The 20,974-nt window shown below is 39.9% G+C and overlaps 1 protein-coding gene across 1 annotated transcript in view; it reads right to left on the bottom strand.

Moving 5' to 3' along the window:
* The window catches only part of pdss1 (prenyl (decaprenyl) diphosphate synthase, subunit 1), a 40,259-nt gene that overhangs the window by 4,537 nt on the left and 14,748 nt on the right, over positions 1–20,974 (bottom strand). The window contains exons 3-9 of the mRNA XM_072253873.1: positions 19,058–19,190; positions 9,143–9,270; positions 8,487–8,628; positions 6,250–6,361; positions 6,056–6,165; positions 2,130–2,210; positions 1,931–2,044 (exon numbers count right to left, since the gene is read on the bottom strand). Of these exons, the coding sequence (XP_072109974.1) occupies positions 1,931–2,044; positions 2,130–2,210; positions 6,056–6,165; positions 6,250–6,361; positions 8,487–8,628; positions 9,143–9,270; positions 19,058–19,190 (820 nt within the window). The remainder of the gene's footprint in view (positions 1–1,930; positions 2,045–2,129; positions 2,211–6,055; positions 6,166–6,249; positions 6,362–8,486; positions 8,629–9,142; positions 9,271–19,057; positions 19,191–20,974) is intronic.

Genomic DNA, 20,974 nt, shown 5'->3' with positions numbered 1-20,974 from the left:
TTATAAACTTCAGGAGAAGGATGCCAGAGGTTCAGAGGTGGAGAGGATTAGCAACTTTCAATTCCTAGGGGTTATTATTTTGGAGGATATGTCCTGGACCCAGCATTAGTGCAATTACAAAGAAAGCACGGCATCACCTCTACTTCCTTCAGAGTTTGTGGAGGTTTGGCATGATGCCTAAACTTTGACAAACTTCTATAGATGTGTAGTGGAGAGTATATTGACTGGCTGCATAGTTAACAAATTTCATGTCACATGCTGGTGATGATAAAACTGATTCTGAATCACAGCCTGGTATGAAAACGCCAAAGATTTCAGATAGAAAAATCCTACAAAGTTTAGTAATTCAGCCCAGTACACGATGGGTAAAGCCTCCCAACCATTGAGCACATCTACATGAAACAGTGTCAGGAAAGCAGCAACCAGAGATCCCCACCATCCAGGCCTGCTCTCTTCCCACTGCTGCCATCAGGTGGAAAATAGAAGAGCCTCAGGACTCTCACCACCAAGTTCAGAATAATTGCTACCCCTCAACCATCAGGCTCTTGAATAATAGGAGTTAACTCCGCTCACTTGCTCCAGCATTGAAATGTTCCTACAACCAATGATCTCACTTTAAGGACTCTATCTCAAGTTCCCGTTATTTATTGCTATTTATTTATATTTAGATTTGCAGTTTATCTTCTGCACTCTGGTTCAATGCCTTAGTTGGTCAGTCTTTCGTTGATTCTATTATGGTTATTTTTCTTTCATCTTGTTATAGTTACTATTCTATAGATTTGCTGAGTATGCCCACAAGAACATTAATCTCAGGGTTGTATATGGTGACATATGCACTTTGATAAAAATTTTCTATGCACTTTAACTTAACCACCCAATGGCTTCAGTTTATCACAACTCTGACCTTGCCTTTTAAAAGCTTTACTCCTATTCACACCTCCCCCACCCCTTGTGCAACTTGTTTTCTTTCCAGTTCTGATGTGTTAGACCTGAAACGCTAACTGGTCCTCTTTCTCAAATGCTGCCTTACATCCAGTATTTTCCATTTCAGATTTCCAGCATTTGCAGGTTTTTCTACTTTCATTAAACTTCAGCATAACAAAAACTAAACCAGCATTGAGGCTGATGAAGCAGTTGCAGATTCTACTACAAATGCTGCCTTCGTAACTTGGGATGGCAAGAGTTAGAAATGCATGTCAAAATTGTAGTCTAAAAGAAAAGCATAAAGAGGCTATAAAAACTGAGAAAAAATTACTGCAGTACGTGCGACTGTTTGCTAAAGTGTCTATTTTCACTGTGGCTTAGTTGATTACTTTTTAAAATCAAAAAACAGATCCACACTTAATACATTCTATTGTGTTTGCATATAGGATCAACTCGAGTGATTTGCATATTCTGCAGCAGCCTCAGGCTCTAAGCAGACATCTTTTCCCATCCTTTGAGTTATAGTGTATGGTAAGGATAATAGATTTTGTAATGACAGCGTTTAGTAACAATTCACTCACCAAGAAAGTCCCCGTCAATTATTTTTTTGATTGAGCATGTAATGATGTCAAGAGGTGCCACCTGTCCTTTTGATTCAGTTACTATTATGCACTGCAGCATCCAAAAATCTTGTGGGTTGCAAGTTTAAAAATGTCATCAGTTTTCATTTCCCTTGGTTGTTACTTGTCACTCATACCTTAAACTAGTTTTAAGTAGCAGCTGCTGTATCTTGCGATGGTATGCTAGGTCCTCAACTGTACCAATGACTTGTGCAACAAAACAATTCAATTCTGGTTCAATTCAACCTGATGTACTATTTTAAAATAATAAAATAAAATTTGATACAAATCTAGTTTTCTGGAACCTCAAACTTTGAGAAATTTAGCTGCCAGCTGTCTCCAGAAGTTACTTGTGTAATTAAAATGTATTTATAAATAATTATTACCTGCTGGCAAGCAAACAACACTGGACCAGTTGCCAATCCAAGCTTTAGATCTGCAGCAGTAGGTTTTCCTAATTGATTAGCAGATGAGGTGAAATCCAGCACATCATCTATCAACTAAAACACAGATGATATTAGGAATTAATTTTAAAAATGATTGTCATCTTGTGCAAGGAATGCTACAATAGATAGAAAACATTACCTGAAAAGCTATTCCAAGATTTCTCCCATATTGGTATGCGATTTCCTGGACTTCTGGATCACAGTTACCAAGTATAGATACCTGGATTAAAAGAAATAGAACTCAATAGTGATATCCCTTGACTGTTAAGTTGTAAATCAATAACACTTGAACTTTTAAATGGCAGATTGATTTCTTCTAATTCAAGAGCAACAAATTTCACAATCTGAAAAGCATTTATCATACACTTCACTCAACCTGTTCAAGCTGCTAGTCCCATTTGCCTCTGTTTTGCCCATATCCCCTATTCCTATTAAAGTACTAGTATAAATGTATTTTAAACAGTCTAACTGTACCTGCCTCTACCACTTTTCTCATCATTTTCCACATACCCAGCACTGAAAATCTTGTCTCTCAGGTCCCCTTAATTTTTTTCCATCTCACCTTCAAAATATACTTACTAGTTTTAGGCTTCTCTAACTTGGGAAAAAAGATCATTCATTCATTTGTTGATGCCCCTCATGACTTTGTATAACTGATTCTTGAAAAAACCCTGAATCACTAAGACCAGTTTGACTTGCCTGGAGTGAATTAATTGATGTAGACCACATTTCAATGGCAACAATCTACAGTGTTAATTTTGTATAAGGAAGACAGGAAAGAATTAGGGCTTCCCTGTATATACAGTGCTTTTTAAAAGTGTTCAGCCCACAACCCTTTCTTCACAAATGATATTACAACCAGGGATTTTGATCAATTTAACTGAAAATCTTTGTGAATCACTTGCTCCTTTTCCCACAGAAGAGCCAAGATAAAAACAGGGAAAATTGTTAATCATGAAAAACTAAAATTTCAATAACTGAAATGTCAGCAGTTCAACTGTATTCATCCCCTTTGATCAGTACTTAGTTGAAAGCTCAGTTATTACAGCCAGTAGTATTTTAAGGCAAGTCTCTTATCAGTTTTGCACAACGTGATATAGCAAGATTTGCCCAATTCTTCTTGCAAAATTGGCCAAGCTGCACTAGGTTAGTTGGAGAGTGGCGGTGGACAGCAATCTTGAGGTCTTGCCAGGGATGTTCAATTGGGTTAAAGTCAGGACTCTGAGCTACTCAAGGACATCAGTTTTCTTCATTTGAAGCCACTGCACAGTTGTGCTGGCAGTGTGCATTGGGTCACTGTCCTGCAGAAAAACAAACATCCTCCCCAGTTTAAGCTGTATTTAACAGCATTCACCTTTCCATCAATCCTGGCCAAAGTTCCAGTGCCTGCTGCTGAAAAGCATCCCTCATAGTATGATACTACCTCCACCATACTTTACAGTAGGGATGGCATTACCTGGCTGATGTGCAGTATTAGATTTGTACCACACATACCACTTAGTGTTGAGGCCAAAAGTTCCACTTTAGTTTCATCCAACCACAATACCTTCCACATTTTTACAGTATTTTCTAAGTGATGCTTTGCAAAGTCTTTATGGTTAAGAATGTTTTTTTTAAATTCAGCCAAGGCTTCATCCTTGCCACTTCCATACATATCCTCCTTCTGCAAAGATTTAGATGGTGGAATCACAAACTTCATCTTCAGTTGCAGCCCCTGACTTCAGTAGCACACTCAAAGTGGCTACTGGCATCACAGTAGCCTCCCTTCCAAGTGGCACTCTTCTCTGGTGACTAAGTTTAGAGGGGCTGCCTGACCTAGGCAGTGTGGCTGTGGTTTCATGATGGACTGCACTGAGCTCAAAGGAATGTTCAGTGCCTTTGAGATGGTCTTGTACCCTTCCCCAGATTTGTGCTTCTGTTATTTCCCCAACTTGTCTTGAATACTCTTGTCTTCACTTTGGTTTGGTCTGTTGAAAATCCACAGTACTGTTGGACCTTACAGAGGGGGGCATTTATTTTTATGAATTAATTGAAAACAGGTCACCTCCAGTTTTCTACATGAACAAATTATATTGCACCCAAGGAAAGTTAGCATTGTAATTATAAAGGGGTGAACACTTTTGGCCTCAATTTTTATTTTTAATTTTTAGTAAATTGTTGATAGGTTTTGGAATTTTTGATTTGACAGTGTTGTAGATTAGCTCAAAAATCCTACTTCAATATACTCTAAATTTGGAAAATGAGACATTAAAACTTGAAAATAGTTTTGGAGGCTGAATACATGCCATAAACTAAATAAATGCTAATCATACTCAATGTCTATCTAGTAAGACAGTAAAGAATGTTCTGGTGACTGGAGAACATTATTAAGGTAGAGGGTGCAACTGGAGAGAGGCAAAGAGAAAAAAACAATTTAAAACCAGGAAAAGGATCAAGTGAATTCCATCCAGGCTTGACAGGAAGCTCAGAGACCTTGGCCTTGACCCTGCCTTGGGCAGCTGGATCCTGAATTTCCCGTCAGATCACTGGCAGGTAGTAACAGTGGGCTCCCTCACCTCCACTCCTCTGACTCTCAACACAGGAGTACTAAGTCCCCTCCTTTACTCCAAGTATACCTATGACTGTCGCCACCCACAGCTCTAATCTACTAATTAAATTTGCTGACAAAATTGGCCTAATCTCAAACAATTACGAGGTGGCCTGCAGGGAAGAAGTCATCTCTTTGACACAGTGGCATCGGTTCGTCTCGTGAGATCATGGTTCTGCGCCTGGAAAGTCTACTGCAGTGTCCTCTCCAGGGCGCAGGCCTGGGCAAGGTTGTATGGAAGACCAGCAGTTGCCCATGCTGCAAGTTTCCCCTCTCCACGACACCGATGTTGTCCAAGGTAAGGGCAAAGGCCGACACAGCTTTGCACCAGTGTTGTTGCAGGAGTTGCCAGAACCAGGTTGAAGGCAACGTCGGACTGCCTTAGGGACTCTTGCTCCGGATTTGTCCTCAGGGTTTACTCCTGAAACCTTTCCCATGAGTGGGTATGGTTGCAAGGCAGCGGAGGTTTGAAATCAGTTTTCCCCCTCTCAGATGGACTGCCTTCCCAGGCTGATGAGCTCCATCTACAGTGGTGTCAAGAAAACAACCTCTCCCTCAATTTTGCAAAAACAAAGGAACTGGTTGTGGATTACAGGAGGAATGGAGACGGGCTAACCCCTATTGACATCAATGGATCTAGCATTCAGAGGGTAAACAGCTTTAAGTGCCTCGGCATCCACATTACCGAGGACCTCACGTGGTCTGTACACACCAGCTGGGTGGTGAAAGAGGCACAACAACACCCCTTTCACCTCAGCCAGTTGAGGAAGTTTGGTACGGGCTGCCAAATCCTAAGGACTTCCTACAGGGGCACAACTGAGAGCATCCTGACTCGCGGTATCACTGCCTGGTATGAGAACTGTACTTCCCTCAATTGCAGGACTCTGCAGAGAGTGGTGTGGACAGCCTAGCGCATTTGTAGTTGTAAACTTCCCATGATTCAGGACATTTACAAAGACCAGTGTGAAAAAAGGGCCCGAAGGATCACCGGGGACCTGAGTGACCCCAACCACAATCTATTCCAGCTGCTACCATCCAGGAAACGGTACTGCAGTATAAAACCCAGGTCCAACACACTCCAGGACAACTTCTTCCACCAGGCCATCAGACTTGAACTCACACTGATTTGGGTGTATTTCTATGTTACATTGACTGTTCTATTTATTATAAATTACTATGATTGCACATTTAGACAGAGACATAACGTAAAGATTTTTACTCCTCATGTATGTGAACGATGCAAGAAATAAAGTCAATTCAATAAATATATTAAGTCCTTATTCTAGCCTTTAAGCCACTTAACAGTTGGAATGACTGAACAATTGAGATATGCGGTGACCAAGTAGAGTTCATAATTTCTATTTTTAAAAATATTGACACCCCTGAACTAGTTCATATGGTTTAAAAAGTGTACGTTAATACAGACTTAACTGCCAAACACAATTCCTGTTGCTTTACTTGAGACAGAACGTACATACTGCTTTACAACTGTTCGCTATAAGACTTGCAGTCTTCTTAAATGTTTTCTCAAGGTAATGTGCAAATCTCTCATTCTCATTTTCTTTAGAACCCAGCTGCATAAATTCCCCTAAAAAAAAGAGAAAACAGAAGTACAGATTAACAAACCATTGACCACTGAACACTTATACCTTCAAGTTACTTTTAAACTAACCTCGCACCAAATCTTCAATTGCTTGAGTAAAAATGGATACTACAGTGTTGTTACCAAGGCGGGCAAGAGCCATGGAGGCTACGGAGAGAACAAAGTCTCCAGCCAAAATTGCCTATAATGAAGGGAAAACAAAATTTCATTTATTACCATTAATTTAGGTTATTACAAATCTTGCTGAATTGGAATTGGCACTAAAAATTTAACACTGATCTGGAAAAATCTTCACTAATTAAAAAATGTTCATTAGTTTAATTTCCCAGTTTCCCCTCCTCCAATCTTTACTTAACTCATAATACTAATAGAAATTTGTCCTACCTTACATTTTGCCTCTATTTGCATCTAGTTTTGACAATGAATTTGCTCTTAATTTAAGCTCTGTTCTTCTATTTTCATTTTTCAAAAATCTCATTGATAAAGATCTCATTTGTTTTATTAGTCACCAAAATCCCATATACTTTATTGCAACATTAGCTTACCTTTCTAATAAGCTCAAGATGTCTGTGTTTATAAATATGCTAAGAATTTCATAACCACAAAATATTCCAGCACCATACCTCTTAAAACTGGTGCCCCACGTAGCAGTGTCCTGAATTAACTTGCTTTTACTTTGAGATAACCCATTGGGCTGAACACTGGGAACCTGGTATGGCTTCTTGCTCTCCAGTGGTGCTCTCACAATTTGATTAAATTGATTACACTGCTCTTCAGATTGATATGGAGGGAACTACCAAGGCAAAATGGAAAAGCTAGGACATCTTTGGGACAAGTGGTGTTGCTCCTCAGCACAGAAACGTAGGTCTCAGGTACACCCTGGATGATTTTTGCTAGAGATAAGCAGTGGCTGCTTCACTGATATGATGGAAGCTGCATTGTTTGGGCCAACTAGATCAGTTGTGTAGCTTCCATCATATCCAACAGTTCACAAGAAACTACACTATCCAGTCAGTTGACAGTATTTGTTGCTAGTTCCCAACAATGGCCTACCATGTATATTGATGAAGATGCACACCCGAGTAGCCACAGTGTCTTCCATGGCTCACAAGTAGCCATTGCACACTGCCTTAGTAGCTCAGTATAAAAAACATGCAACAAGATAACTTTCAATGCTGCAGAAATGCCAGAGGGTTGAGCTTCAATCAGAGACCTAGCACAGCAGAGCCATCAGTAGCTGATACTTTATAAATATACATAATCCCTCCTAGCACCAATTGCACTGGCTCTTAGGAATTTATCTCAAATGCTAAACAGGGAACTAATGAAATATTTTAATGAATTACACTGATTTGTAATCCAACAAAACAATTTAAAATCACTTCCTTAATGGAAACCATTAATTTGGTATTTGTCTTTGATCTGGCACCCGCCCGACATCATTTCAATTGGTGCAATATTTGGCTTCTGGGTAAAAGAAAATTGTAGAGTAACTGCATTCAGCTTGCAGGGACAACCTGGAGCTCCCAGCTGCTTGCCTCTTCAATTTCCCTTACCATTTCAACTGCCTGCCTCTGGGAACACTGCAGCTTCTGTACAATATTGATTTGAACTTCAGATAACTCACTTTTAGACTTCTTCCGAAAGGCATATGTAATACTGATTTAATTTTGTCCTCTCTCTCTATTAGCATAGCCTGACCTATAGCCCTATAATCTGCATCTTTGCACATTCCTTTGATTGGTCTTTAAGAAAAAGCTAGAACAGACTTCATCACGTTGCTTTCATTCCATTGTTTTCTGCCCAACTGGACAATCAAATTAACTCTACAATTTACCCCCACATTAACCCATCAGGAATATTCCCTTTGTTCCAGCTTCACCCCACCTTTAGGCTTTAAACACAGATGTACCAGAAGTGGACATTTTTATTCATTTAGAGGCTGACTAGACTTAAATTAAGGCACAACAATTATCAGGTAAACTTGTTCTCTCTAGTTATCCAAATAGACAATTTAAGCTTTAAAGCCATAGATAACTAAATAGTCTTTCTCCCAAGCCAGAAAAACAGAAGCCAAATTGAATGTCTCCAAAGGAAATGCTATGATGGCTTTTGTATTTCCACTCAACTAGGACAGTGATTTCAGACACGCACAATAGAGGATCAACCTACTTTCACCACTCAGCCCAGAACAGACATGCCATTGTGAAATGTAATTAACCTTTTACAGATAATAGCTTGTATTATAAATTTTCTTGGTTGTTCACTTTGAGTCATTTCCTTAAGCCCAACGCAGTTATACTCACCTTTCTCTCACCCCAGATTTTATTTACAGTAATTTTACCCCGTCGAGTTTCGGAACCATCAATAACGTCATCATGCACCAGGCTGGCAGTGTGGATCATCTCTGCAATCATACCTACAGAATGCTGGCTTTTCGACAATTCCCTAAATAGTATGGAGGGGAAAAAGAAACAAAAATAGTAAAATCAACGTTTAGTTAATGAAAATTACTACTTTGGGCGCTACAGACAACTGACTCAGTTCAAAAAATTCTTGCTGCTTCTCATTAATGTGCAATTGCAATAAACCAAATTATATTAAAAAAAATCATACATAAAAAGGAACTTTGGCCAAGCTATTTTGCAACAAGTCAAAGACGATTAGGGAAGCTATGCCACTCTAGAAGTCCCTTTACTAAACTAAATTCTAGGTTAATTTGTTAAAAATATTTAAGTAGTCACCAAAAGTTCTAAGTTCATCACATGATTCAATGCTCATACTGGCTAGACTAGCAATAAGGGAATTGATTAGTAACATTGCCACTTACCAATCCAAAACCCTATCAAGATCAAGATGAGCAATTTATACACTGCTATAAATTAGCACTATACTAAATATTTTTTAAGGAACTATTTCCTTCAATAATCTGACTCAACTAAAGGGTGTGAAATTTACTTACCTTCTCTTACTATGATGGAGATTACATGCTTTTCCCATTAATATCACAATCATGGGTCGAAATGCCTTTCCTTTTCCATCAAAATAATAATCACATATTTCCTTCAGATCTGAAGTGACTGCTAATAGCTGAAAAAGGCATCACACATGCACAATTAGAAATAACAAACAAGAAAATAAATGCTCACCAAGTGGAATTCCAAGAATTGTGTATTTTAAAACTTAGCTTGAAAGATGACAAACCAAGTTTTTGCTGTACACTACCTCTGATCCCCATCGTGGTTCATCTTATGAAGATAGCAAGCCATTTAGAGAACAGTTTCACATTAAGCATGAATGCAACAACACTGATTAACTGGATTTTCAAGAATAAAAGTTACTGTGTCCTTTCACAAATAACCCCAGTCTAGTCTTGCTCTTGCTGAAAAACAAAATATTGTAGATGAAAATTTGAAATATAATGTGTGCTGGAAATTCTCAGTGGGATAGGAAGGATTGAGTGAAAAAGAAACAGGTCTGAAGATCCAATTCAATCAGATATTTCATCAGAACTAGGAAAATTTGTAATCAAAAATATTTTAAGTTTCAGGGAAGAGTGAAAAGAACAAGGAAACAACTAGTATAGGATGGAGATGGAGAGGCTGACTGTTCAGTGTTGATGGCACTGGCTGAGGTTTCTTTTTTTTCTTTTTCAATTTTTTTTGTAATTTATTTTTTAATGTTCATCATCAAACAAATATTTCCATACATAAAATAATAGAATACAGTAGGATATATATCGATTACAATATATTGGAATCAAATATAATCTCATTACCCCATATCTGTATACATTAAATTTAAACATAATATTGAAAAGATAATGTTATTATACAAAAAAAATCTAAACTCACTACCAGAGAAAAAAACAGCTGTTTGGTTAAATAAAAGAAAAAGAAAAAATTCTTATCATATAATAAAACATATTGTTAGGCAACATCTGTGCTTAATAGCAAATCAAAGATTTTGAAAATAATTCAAAACAGGTCTGCACAATGTTAAAAAATCTTGCCTAGGTTCAGAAATTGAACAGTGAATCTTCTCTAAATTTAAGCATGACATAACATCATTTAACCAATGAGTATGAGTAAGCAGTGGCATCCTTCCATTTAAGCAACAATACCCTCCTGGCTTTAAGAGAAATAAAGGTCAAAATATGCAAATCTTGTGACTCCAAAATAATACCATTTCCTCCAACAATACCAAATAAGGCAGTCAAAGGATTAGGTTTAAAATTTACTTTAAAAAAACACCGAAGAAATTTGGAATACTTCCTTCCAATATTTTTCAAGAGTCGGGACAAGTCCAAAACATACGAATTAGTGAAACTTCTCCATTATTACATCCATCACAATAGGGAGATAGATCCGAATAAAAACGAGAGAGCTTATCTTTAGTCATGTGGGCCCTATGAACCACTTTAAGTTGTAGAAGGGAATGATGGGCACATAATGATGAAGTATTAACCAATTTAAAAATTTCATTCCTCAGAAATTGGAATCTGTAAATCTTGTTTCCAGAGATTTTTATTTTTGTCTAAAGGAATATTTCTCATTCCCAACATACCATAAATATTAGATATAGATCCATTATGGAAGGGTTTCAAATTAAAAATTGTATCAAGTATATTCTTATCTGGACTTTTAGGAAATGTACGTACTTGAGAATGCAAAAAGTCTCTAATTTGTAAATATCAAAAAAAGTGGGTTTTGGGTAGGCTATATTTAGCTGACAATTGTTCAAATGAAGAGAGACTATCTCCAACAAACAAATCTTGAAAACGAGTCTTGAATACCCAACCTATTCCACTCTTTAAAAACTACATCAGTCATAGAAGGTTTAAAAAAAGTTAGAAAAAAAATGGGACTTGAAAGTGAAAAACTCAATAAACCAAAATATTGTCTAAATTGTACCCAAATCCTCAAGGTGTGTTTAACTACAAAATTATCAGTTAAATTACTTAAAGATAAAGGAATTGAGGATCCGAGAAGAGAAATGATAGAAAATTTATTAACAGAATTAGCTTCTAAAGAAACCCAGACTGGACAGTCCTCTCGATTAATGTAAATATAACCAAAACGTAAGATTCCGTATATTGACTGCCCAGTAATAAAACCTAAAATTGGGTAAGGCTAAACCTCCATTCTTTTTAGCTTTTTGAAGGTGAACTTTATTTAATTGAGAAATTTTATTTTTCCAGATATAAGAAGATATAATAGAATCCAGAGAATCAAAAAAGGATTTAGGAATAAAAACAGGTATGGCCTGAAATAAATATAAAAATTTAGGCAGAATACTCATTTTAATAGAACTAATTCCACCAATCAACGATAAAGAGAGGGGTGACAAATTTGATAGTGCCTTCTTAACATAATTCAGAAGTGTTGTGATGAGAATACACATAGATTAAGGTGTTAGCTGTCCTGTGCTGGCACCAGTGGGATTAGCAGTTGGTCTGCCACCTGTCTTCAGGAGAGAGAGAGATAAGGGAAACAATGGAGCAGCTTTTGGAGATGTTAATGAAGGGATGGGAGAGTTTAACGGAGGGAGAGTTTAACGGAAGGAGAGCTGTCAAGATCGGCTCCCCCTTTGAACCCTGAACTGTTTGAAGTGATGGACAGGCGATACCCCAGCAGGGGGACAGGTTCACTAAGGCAAGACACACACGACACCCCGAGGTAACGAGACCCTGGAAGCGGTGCGTCTCCCACAAGTCGGTGGGAAGTTTTGGACGGCTGGTCGCGGGATCAAGCCATAGACGCACAGGGTGGAAAGGTACGATCGGCGGGAACCTGGTGTGTGTCCGCCCTTGCCTGGGTGCCAGGTTCACCGCAGAGAAACGATCGTATCTGGAAACGGAGGGGTCACGGTCGGTGACCTCAGATGACATCACAAAGGGCTCGCACGAAAGCTGACTGCGAAGAATATCGAAGGTCTGTGTGTGGAAGCCGTTTGAATATTCATTCGTTTTGCTCTCTCTCTCTCTCTCCTTCCCCCTACTGCCCATCTCCCACGGCAGCGATTACTGCGAACTGAACTGAACTAAATTGAACTGAACTTTGCGTCACTTTGAAACTGGTCATTTACCCCTAGACAACGATAGAGCTTGATTGATCCTGTTATCTTACTTCTGTGTACATGTGTGTTTATCATTGCTGAACTGTTGCACTTATTATCCTTTTGATTAGAGTACTGTGTTGCTTGTTTCTTTAATAAAACTTTCTTAGTTCTAGTGATCCAGACTCCAACTGAGTGATCCATTTCTGCTGGTTTGGCGACCCAGTTACTGGGTACGTAACAGTGTAAAAAAAAATTTCTTTAAAAAGGAATTTATAATTCCCAGTAATTGTTACGCCCAAATAAGTAAATTGATTTCTTACAATTTTAAAAAGAAGGTTAGTTCATATCCTGAAAACTGACTAAAGCAGGAGAGTAAAGAAAGTACGGAAGGTAAAGAAGACTCCACACTAGAAATGTAGAGCAGAAGGTCATCAGCATAAAGTGACACTTTGTGTGTAACACCCTTCCTAAAAATACCAGTGATATTATTAGATTCCTGGAAAGCAATGGCTAAAGGTTCTAAGACCAAGTCAAAAAGCAAAGGACTCAAAGGACAACCTTATCTGGTTCCACGTTGAAATCTAAATGGTTTAGAATTCTGAGAGTTAGTAAGAACCTCAGCAGAGGGAGATAAATAAAGTAATTTAATCCATTGAATAAAATCAGGCCCAAAGTTAAATTTTTCTAAAGTTTTAAATAAATAATTCCATTCAACTCGATCAAAGGCTTTCTCAGCATCTATGGATATCACACATTCCGATATTTCCTTCAGATCTGAAGTGACTGCTAATAGCTGAAAAAGGCATCACACATGCACAAGAAATTAGAAATAACAAACAAGAAAATAAATGCTCACCGAGTTGAATTCCAAGAATGGACAAGGGAGTCGTGTAGGGAACAATCCCTGTGGAAAGCAGAAAGGGGGGGGGGATGGACTCCCTTGTCCATTCATCCCCCCATCTCCCTCCTGGCACTTATCCTTGTAAGCGGAACAAGTGCTATACCTGCCCTTACACTTCCTCCCTCATCACCATTCAGGGCCCCAGACAGTCCTTCCAGGTGAGGCGACACTTCACCTGTGAGTCTGCTGGTGTGATATACTGCGTCCGGTGCTCCTGCTGTGGCCTTCTATATATTGGTGAGACCTGACGAAGATTGGGAGACTGCTTCGCTGAACACCAGAGGAAGCAGGATCTCCCAGTGGCCACACATTTTAATTCCACATCCCATTCCCATTCTGATATGTCTATCCACAGCCTCCTTTACTGTCAAGATGAAGCCACACTCAGGTTGGAGGAACAACACCTTATATTCCGTCTGGGTAGCCTCCAACCTGATGGCATGAACATTGACTTCTCTAACTTCCATTAATGCCCCTGCTCCACTGCTTACCCCATCCCTAATTATTATTTATTTTTTCTCTCTTTCCCTCTCACAATAACTCCTTGCCTGTTCTCCATCTTCCTCTGGTGCTCCCCTCCCCCGTTCTTTCAAGGCCTTCCGTCCCATGATACTCCCCCTTCTCCAGCCTTGTATCTCTTTTGCCAATCAACTTCCCAGCTCTTGGCTTCATCTCTCCCCCTCCTGTCTTCTCCTATCATTTCGGGTCTCCCCTCCTCCTCCCACTTTCAAATCTCTTACAATCTCTTTTTTCCGTTAGTCCTGATGAAGGGTCTCGACCCGAAACGTTGACTGTACTTCTTCCTATAGATGCTGCCTGGCCTGCTGCGTTCCACCAGCATTTTGTGTGTTGCTTGAATTTCCAGCATGTGCAGATTTTCTCGTGACTGAGTCATGACCCTACATCTGGCCTGAGCAAAGTGAAGATAGGCAGTATGATAACACAAGGAGTGAAACCAGGCAAAATTATTATCTGTATTAACCTCAGCAAAGTCTATGCTGTGCCAAAATAATTAAACTATAATTACATGCCTAACTAAAGTGTACTCAGATACAAGGTGTAAAAGAGAGGCGAGAGTGGATATTGGTCCTTCTATATCCTACATCTTATCTAGGCATTTGATAAGGCACCCCATGCAAGGCTTATTGAGAAAGTAAGGATGCATAGGATCCAAGGGGACCTTGCTTTGAGAATCCAGAACTGGCTTGCCCACAGAAGGCAAAGAGTGGTTGCAGACGGGTCATATTCTGCGTGCAGGTCGGTCACCACTGGTGTGCCTCAGGGATCTGTTCTGGGACCCCTTCTCTTCATGATTTTTATAAATGACCTGGATGAGGAAGTGGAGGGATCGGTTAGTAAATCTGCCGATGACAAAAAGGTTGGGGGTGTTGTGGATAGTGTGGAAGGCTGTCAGAGGTTATAGCAGGACGTCGATAGGATGTAAAACTGGGCTGAGAAGTGGCAGATGGAGTTCAACCCAGATAAGTGTGAGGTGGTTCATTTTGTAGGTCAGATATGACGGCAGAATATAGTATTAATAGTAAGACTCTTGGTAGTGTGGAGGATCAGAGGGATTTTGGGGTCTGAGTCCAGAGGATGCTCAAAGCAGCTGCGCAGGTTGACTCTGTGGTTAAGAAGGTATATGGTGCATCAATCATGGGATTAAGTTTAAGAGCCGAGAGGTAATATTACAGCTATATAGGACCCTGGTCAGACCCCACTTGGAGCACTGCGCTCAGTTCTGGTCACCTCACTACAGGAAGGATGTGGGAACTATTGAAAGGGTGCAGAGGAGATTTACAAGGATGTTGCCTGGATTGGGGAGCATGCATTATGAGAATAGGTTGAGTGAACTCGGCCTTTTCTCCTTGGAGCGACGGAGGATGAGAGGTGACCTGATAAAAGTGTATAAGATCAGAGGCAGTAATCTTGTGGGTAGTCATAGGCTTTTCCCCCCAGGGCTGAAATGGCTATCACGAGAGGGCACAGTTTTAAGGTGCTTGGAAGTAGGTACAGAGGAGATGTCAGGGGTAAGTTTTTTCTCCCCCATGCAGAGTGTGGCGAGTGTGTGGAATGGGCTGCCAGCGACGGTGGTGGAGGCGGATACGATAAGAGTCTTTTAAGAGACTCCTGGATAGGCACACGGACGTTAGAAAAATAGAGGGCTATGGGTAACACTAGGTAATTTCTAAAGTACATGTTCGGCACAGCGTTCTGGGCCAAGGGGCCTGTATTGTGCTGTAGTTTTTCTATGTTTTTATGAACCACAGGAAACAATGCTGGAGAGGTAGTAATGGAGCACAATGAAATAGCAGACAAACTGAATAAATATTTTGCATCAGTCTTCACATGGAAGACACTAGGAGCATGGTGGAAGTTCCAGTTATCGGGGGCATGAAGTGCACGGTTACCACAACTAGACAGAAGGTTCTTGGAAAACAAAGGTCTGAAGGTAGACAAGTCACCTGGACCAGATGGTGTACACCCCAGAGTTCTGAAAGAGGTGGCCGAAGAGATCATGGAAGCGTAAGTAATGATTTTTCTAGAATCACTAGTTTCTGGAATGGTTCCAGAAGACTTAAAAATTGCAAAATGTCACTCCACTCTTCAAGAAGGGAGAGAGGCAGAAGAAAGGAAACTATAGGTCAGTTAGTTTGACTTCGGTGGTTGGGAAGACGTTGGAGTCAATTACTAAGGATGAGGTCTCAGTATACTTGGAGGCATGTGACAAAATAGGCCATAGTCAACATTGTTTCCTCAAGAGAAAATCTTGCCTGTTGAACTGTTGGAATTCTTTGAAGAAATAACAAACAGGATAGACAAAGAAGAATTGCTGGATGTTGTGTACTTGGATTTTCAGAAGGCCTTTGAGAGGGTGCCACACATGAGGCTGCTTCACAAGTATTACAGGAAAGATTCTAGCATGGATAAAGCAGTGGGTCATTGGCAGGAGGCAAAGAGTAGGAATAAAGGGAGCCTTTTCCGACTGGCTGCTGGTGACTAGTGGTGTTCCATAGCAGTCTGTGTTGGGACTGATTCTTTTTATGTTATTTGTCACTGATTTGGGTGATGGAATTGATGGTTTTTTGCAAAGTTTGGAGACAATATGAAGATAGGTGGAGGAGCAGGTAGTTTTGAGGAAGTAGAGGGGCTACAGAAGGACTTAGGCAGATTAGGAGAATGGGCAAAAAAAAAAAGGATTACTGTGTCAGGAAGTGTATGGCCTTGCACTTTGGTACAAGAAATGAAAGAGTCGATTATTTTCCAAATGGAGAGAAAATACAAAAAACTGAGATGCAAAGGGACTTGGGGGTCCTTTCGCAGGATTCCCTAAAGGTTAATTTGCAGATTTAGTCTATGGTGAGGAAGGCAAATGCAATATTCACATTCATTTCAAGAGGACTAAAATATAAGAGCAAGGATGTAAAGTTGAAACTTTATAAAGGACTGGTGAGGCCTCACTTGGAGTATTGAGAGTATTGTTTGGGCCCCCTTATCTTAGAAAAGATGTGCTAAAACAGGAGAGAGTTCAAAGGAGGCTTATCATATGAAGAGTCTGATGGCTCTGGGCCTGTATTCACCAGAATTCAGAAGAATGAAGGGAGACCTCATTTGAACCTATTGAATTTGAAAGGCCTTGATGGAGTGGATATGGAGAGAATGTTTCCTATGGTGGGAGAGTCTAAGACCAGAGGACAGGGCCTCAGAATAGAGGGTTGTTATTTTAAAATGGAGATGATGTGGAATTTCTTCAGCCAGAGCGTGATGAATCTATGGAATTCTTTGCCAGAGGCAACTGTGGAGCCCAAGTCTTTTTGTATATTTAAGGCAGAGTTGGATAAAGATTCTTGATTGGTCAGGGCATGAAGGTATATGGGGAGAAGGCAGGTGATTGGAGCTGACAGGAAAACTGGATCAGCCATTATGAAATGGTGGAGCAGACTCGTTGGGCCAAATGGCCTAATTCTGCTCCTATATCTTAAGGTCTTAAACAAAACCCTTCTGCCTAGACAATGTCCATATCCCTCCATTCTCTGCAAAGTCATGAACGTATCTTCAATCCTCTTAAAAGCCCATTATATTTGCCTCCATTACCACCCTTGGCAGCGTAATCTGAACATTCACCACTATAAATATAAACTTATCACCTTAAATACTACATTAAATGTAGTATTAGACATTTCAACCCTAGAAAAAAATGCACCGGCGATCTATTTATGCCTCAATCTTACAAATGTCTATCAGTCTTCCTTCAGCCTCTCAAAAAAGTTTGTCTAACCTCTCCTCATAGCACATAACCTCAAGCAACATCCTAGTCACTGTTTTCTGCACCCTTTACCCACAACTTTTCTATAATGGGGCAACCAGAATAGAATGCAAAACTCCAGATACAGCCGAATCAGACCTTCACAAAGCTTCAACACAACTACAACTTAAATTCAATGTGTTGGCTAACAAAGGCAGGAATGCCATATGCCTTCTTTACCACCATTTTAACCTGTTCAGCCACTTTCAGTGAGCTATGAATTTAGATCCTAGATCCATCTGGGATCCATTAAGGTCCTGCCATTAATGCTGAAGTGTCCCTTTGCATTTGATCTTTTGAAGAGCAACACCTCATAAATGGCTACGTCAGAAAGCATCAGCCATTCATCCACCCATATCTGCACTTATCTCTACAGTTATATCATTTAGCAAATCTATATGCTATCCACAATACCAATCTTTTTATCATCTGCAAATTTAATCTATCCACCTACTTTTTCATCCATGGCACTTATATATGATTACAAACACTAGAAGTCCCAGTATAGATCCCTGGGAATCCTACTAGTTACGGACTCCAGCCAGAATAAATTCCATTCACCATTGCCCTCTGTTTTCTATGGGCAGCCAATTCTGAATCCAAACATTTGTGGATCCCATGAATTTTAATTCTGTCAGATGCCTTACTTGCCATTCAGCTTCCTCTGCAGTCATGCATGTCTTTAGTTAATGAGAGCATTCATTTAAGATACAAATACCCAATGTTGCTATTCACTCTTCTCATGAAAGCTCCCCCAAAGCCCACACTACAGATTACAGCAAAACTCTGGGATCTGCTGGTTTTCTTGCTCATCAAAATTTTTCCTCAAAAATGATTCTGCTTCTGACTACCTTTTACTTCCAAAAAATTACATCTGTCTGGGAGAAAAAAAATCATTTACGTCATAAAGAAGCAAATCTTTATTCCACGATTATCACCCCATTTCACAAAGAGGATGCAAGTGCTCTGTCAAGACCTTGTACCTTTTAAATACTCTGAAAGGGTACAATATGCAAATCGTTGTAAGAGTAAATTGTTAATGTTATATCGCTTGTGTAATGTAATGTCAATACACCAAGTACTTTTCTGACATTCTTATACTCTGGACAGCTTTTACTTTGAAACTAATGGAAAATGCCTTTTTAAGCTCACAAATTTAAGTTTAATGAAACATTCTCCTGGAATGCAACACTTCTGTAAATCAAGAAATGAATGCCATGTCTCAATAGCACCCTCAGGTCAGGTCAGTTGACAAGGATGTGTAGTAATTGAATTGCCTCACTAACTTCAATATGCTGCCATCAAAATGTACAACAATTGTTCCAAGATTACGCAATGAGTATGGGTTTGTATTATTCAGTTTCTTTTGCTTCAAACAAATTTTCGATTTTTATTGAAAATTAAACATCTTTCCCTGAAAGTATTGCCCTTCTCGTCGTAACTGCACAATTACTTGAAAAACTTATCCATTCTTGCTGTCGAACCTTCAAATCAGTCTTCATGTTCAAAAAGGAAAATAAAACAGCTTATGAAAAGAACTTGTATAATTCAGTTGTGAAACAATTCTAAGTCCATCCATTTCTTAAAATCAAACTGTTAGACTAACTTACCTGTTTGATTTCATCATATAGATTCTTCAAATCTTTCTGAGCTAGTGTGTAGGGGTCTTTATGCAGCTTGTCACTCTGCACCTGGTTACAACAGTGTTTACTCCTAGAGGTGTATACAAGTCTGGTTGGAGTTCTAAAACAAAATAACCTGCATTATAGGCTTCTACATTAAAAACATTGTTGAACCAAATATTCCAAACTTGTGAAAAAAATCAACATCTTAAGTTTATCTTAAATGTGATGCAATCAGACTGCTGCATTTACCATGATATTATCAAATAAGTGTTCAGAATAAAAAAAATACAGGATGCAGCATCATTCAACTTATGGCACCAGTTCCACCCTAAGACATGTAAGCAGAGCAGAATTAGGCCATTCAGCCTTTGGATCTTGCTCCACAATTCCATCATGGTGGATTTATTATCCCTCTCAACCCCATTCTGCTGCCTTCTCCCCACAATCGCTGACAGCCTGACTAAACAAGAGCCTGTCACACTCCATTTTAAATATGCCCAGTGTCTTGGCCTCCACAGCCGTCTGTAGCAATGAATTCCATATTCACTACCCCCAGCAAAAGAAATTCCTCATCTCTATACCTTTTCCATATAGCCCTACAATTTACCCATTTCAATTTTTGTCCCATTTTCTTCTCAAAGTTAATGTTTTCATCACCTTTTTTTAAAATAGAAACATAGAAAATAGGTGCAGGAGTAGGCCATTCGGCCCTTCGAGCCTGCATCGCCATTTATTATGATCATGGCTGATCATCCAACTCAGAACACCGCCCCAGCCTTCCCTCCATACCCCCTGACCCCCGTAGCCACAAGGGCCATATCTAACTCCCTCTTAAATATAGCCAATGAACTGGCCTCAACTGTTTCCTGTGGCAGAGAATTCCACAGATTCACCACTCTCTGTGTGAAGAAGTTTTTCCTAATCTCGGTTCTAAAAGGCTTCCCCTCTATCCTCAAACTGTGACCCCTCGTTCTGGACTTCCCCAACATCGGGAACAATCTTCCTGCATCTAGCCTGTCCAATCCCTTTAGGATCTTATACGTTTCAATCAGATCCCCCCTCAATCTTCTAAATTCCAACGAGTACAAGCCCAGTTCATCCAGTCTTTCTTCATATGAAAGTCCTGCCATCCCAGGAATCAATCTGGTGAACCTTCTCTGTACTCCCTCTATGGCAAGGATGTCTTTCCTCAGAATAGGGGACCAAAACTGCACACAATACTCCAGGTGTGGTCTCACCAAGGCCTTGTACAACTGCAGTAGTACCTCCCTGCTCCTGTACTCAAATCCTCTCGCTATAAATGCCAGCATACCATTCGCCTTTTTCACCGCCTGCTGTACCTGCATGCCCACTTTCAATGACTGGTATATAATGACACCCAGGTCTCGTTGCACCTCCCCTTTTCCTAATCGGCCACCATTCAGATAATAATCTGTTTTCCTATTTTTGCCACCAAGGTGGATAACTTCACATTTATCCACATTAAATTGCATCTGCCATGAATTTGCCCACTCACCCAACCTATCCAAGTCACCCTGCATCCTCTTAGCATCCTCCTCACAGCTAACACTGCCACCCAGCTTTGTGTCATCCGCAAACTTGGAGATGCTGCATTTAATTCCCTCATCCAAGTCATTAATATATATTGTAAACAACTGGGGTCCCAGCACTGAGCCTTGCAGTACCCCACTAGTCACCGCCTGCCATTCTGAAAAGGTCCCGTTTATTCCCACTCTTTGCTTCCTGTCTGCTAACCAACTCTCCACCCACGCCAATACCTTACCCCCAATACCGTGTGCTTTAAGTTTGCACACTAATCTCCTGTGTGGGACCTTGTCAAAAGCCTTCTGAAAATCCAAATATACCACATCCACAATATACCACATGGTGAAGTATAGTCGG

This window comes from Mobula birostris, chromosome 3 (assembly GCF_030028105.1).
Source record: "Mobula birostris isolate sMobBir1 chromosome 3, sMobBir1.hap1, whole genome shotgun sequence".
Classification (NCBI taxonomy): Eukaryota; Metazoa; Chordata; class Chondrichthyes; order Myliobatiformes; family Myliobatidae; genus Mobula; species Mobula birostris.
The sequence above is the reverse complement of the archived record's forward strand: the minus strand, read 5'-3'. Positions and strand labels throughout refer to the sequence as shown.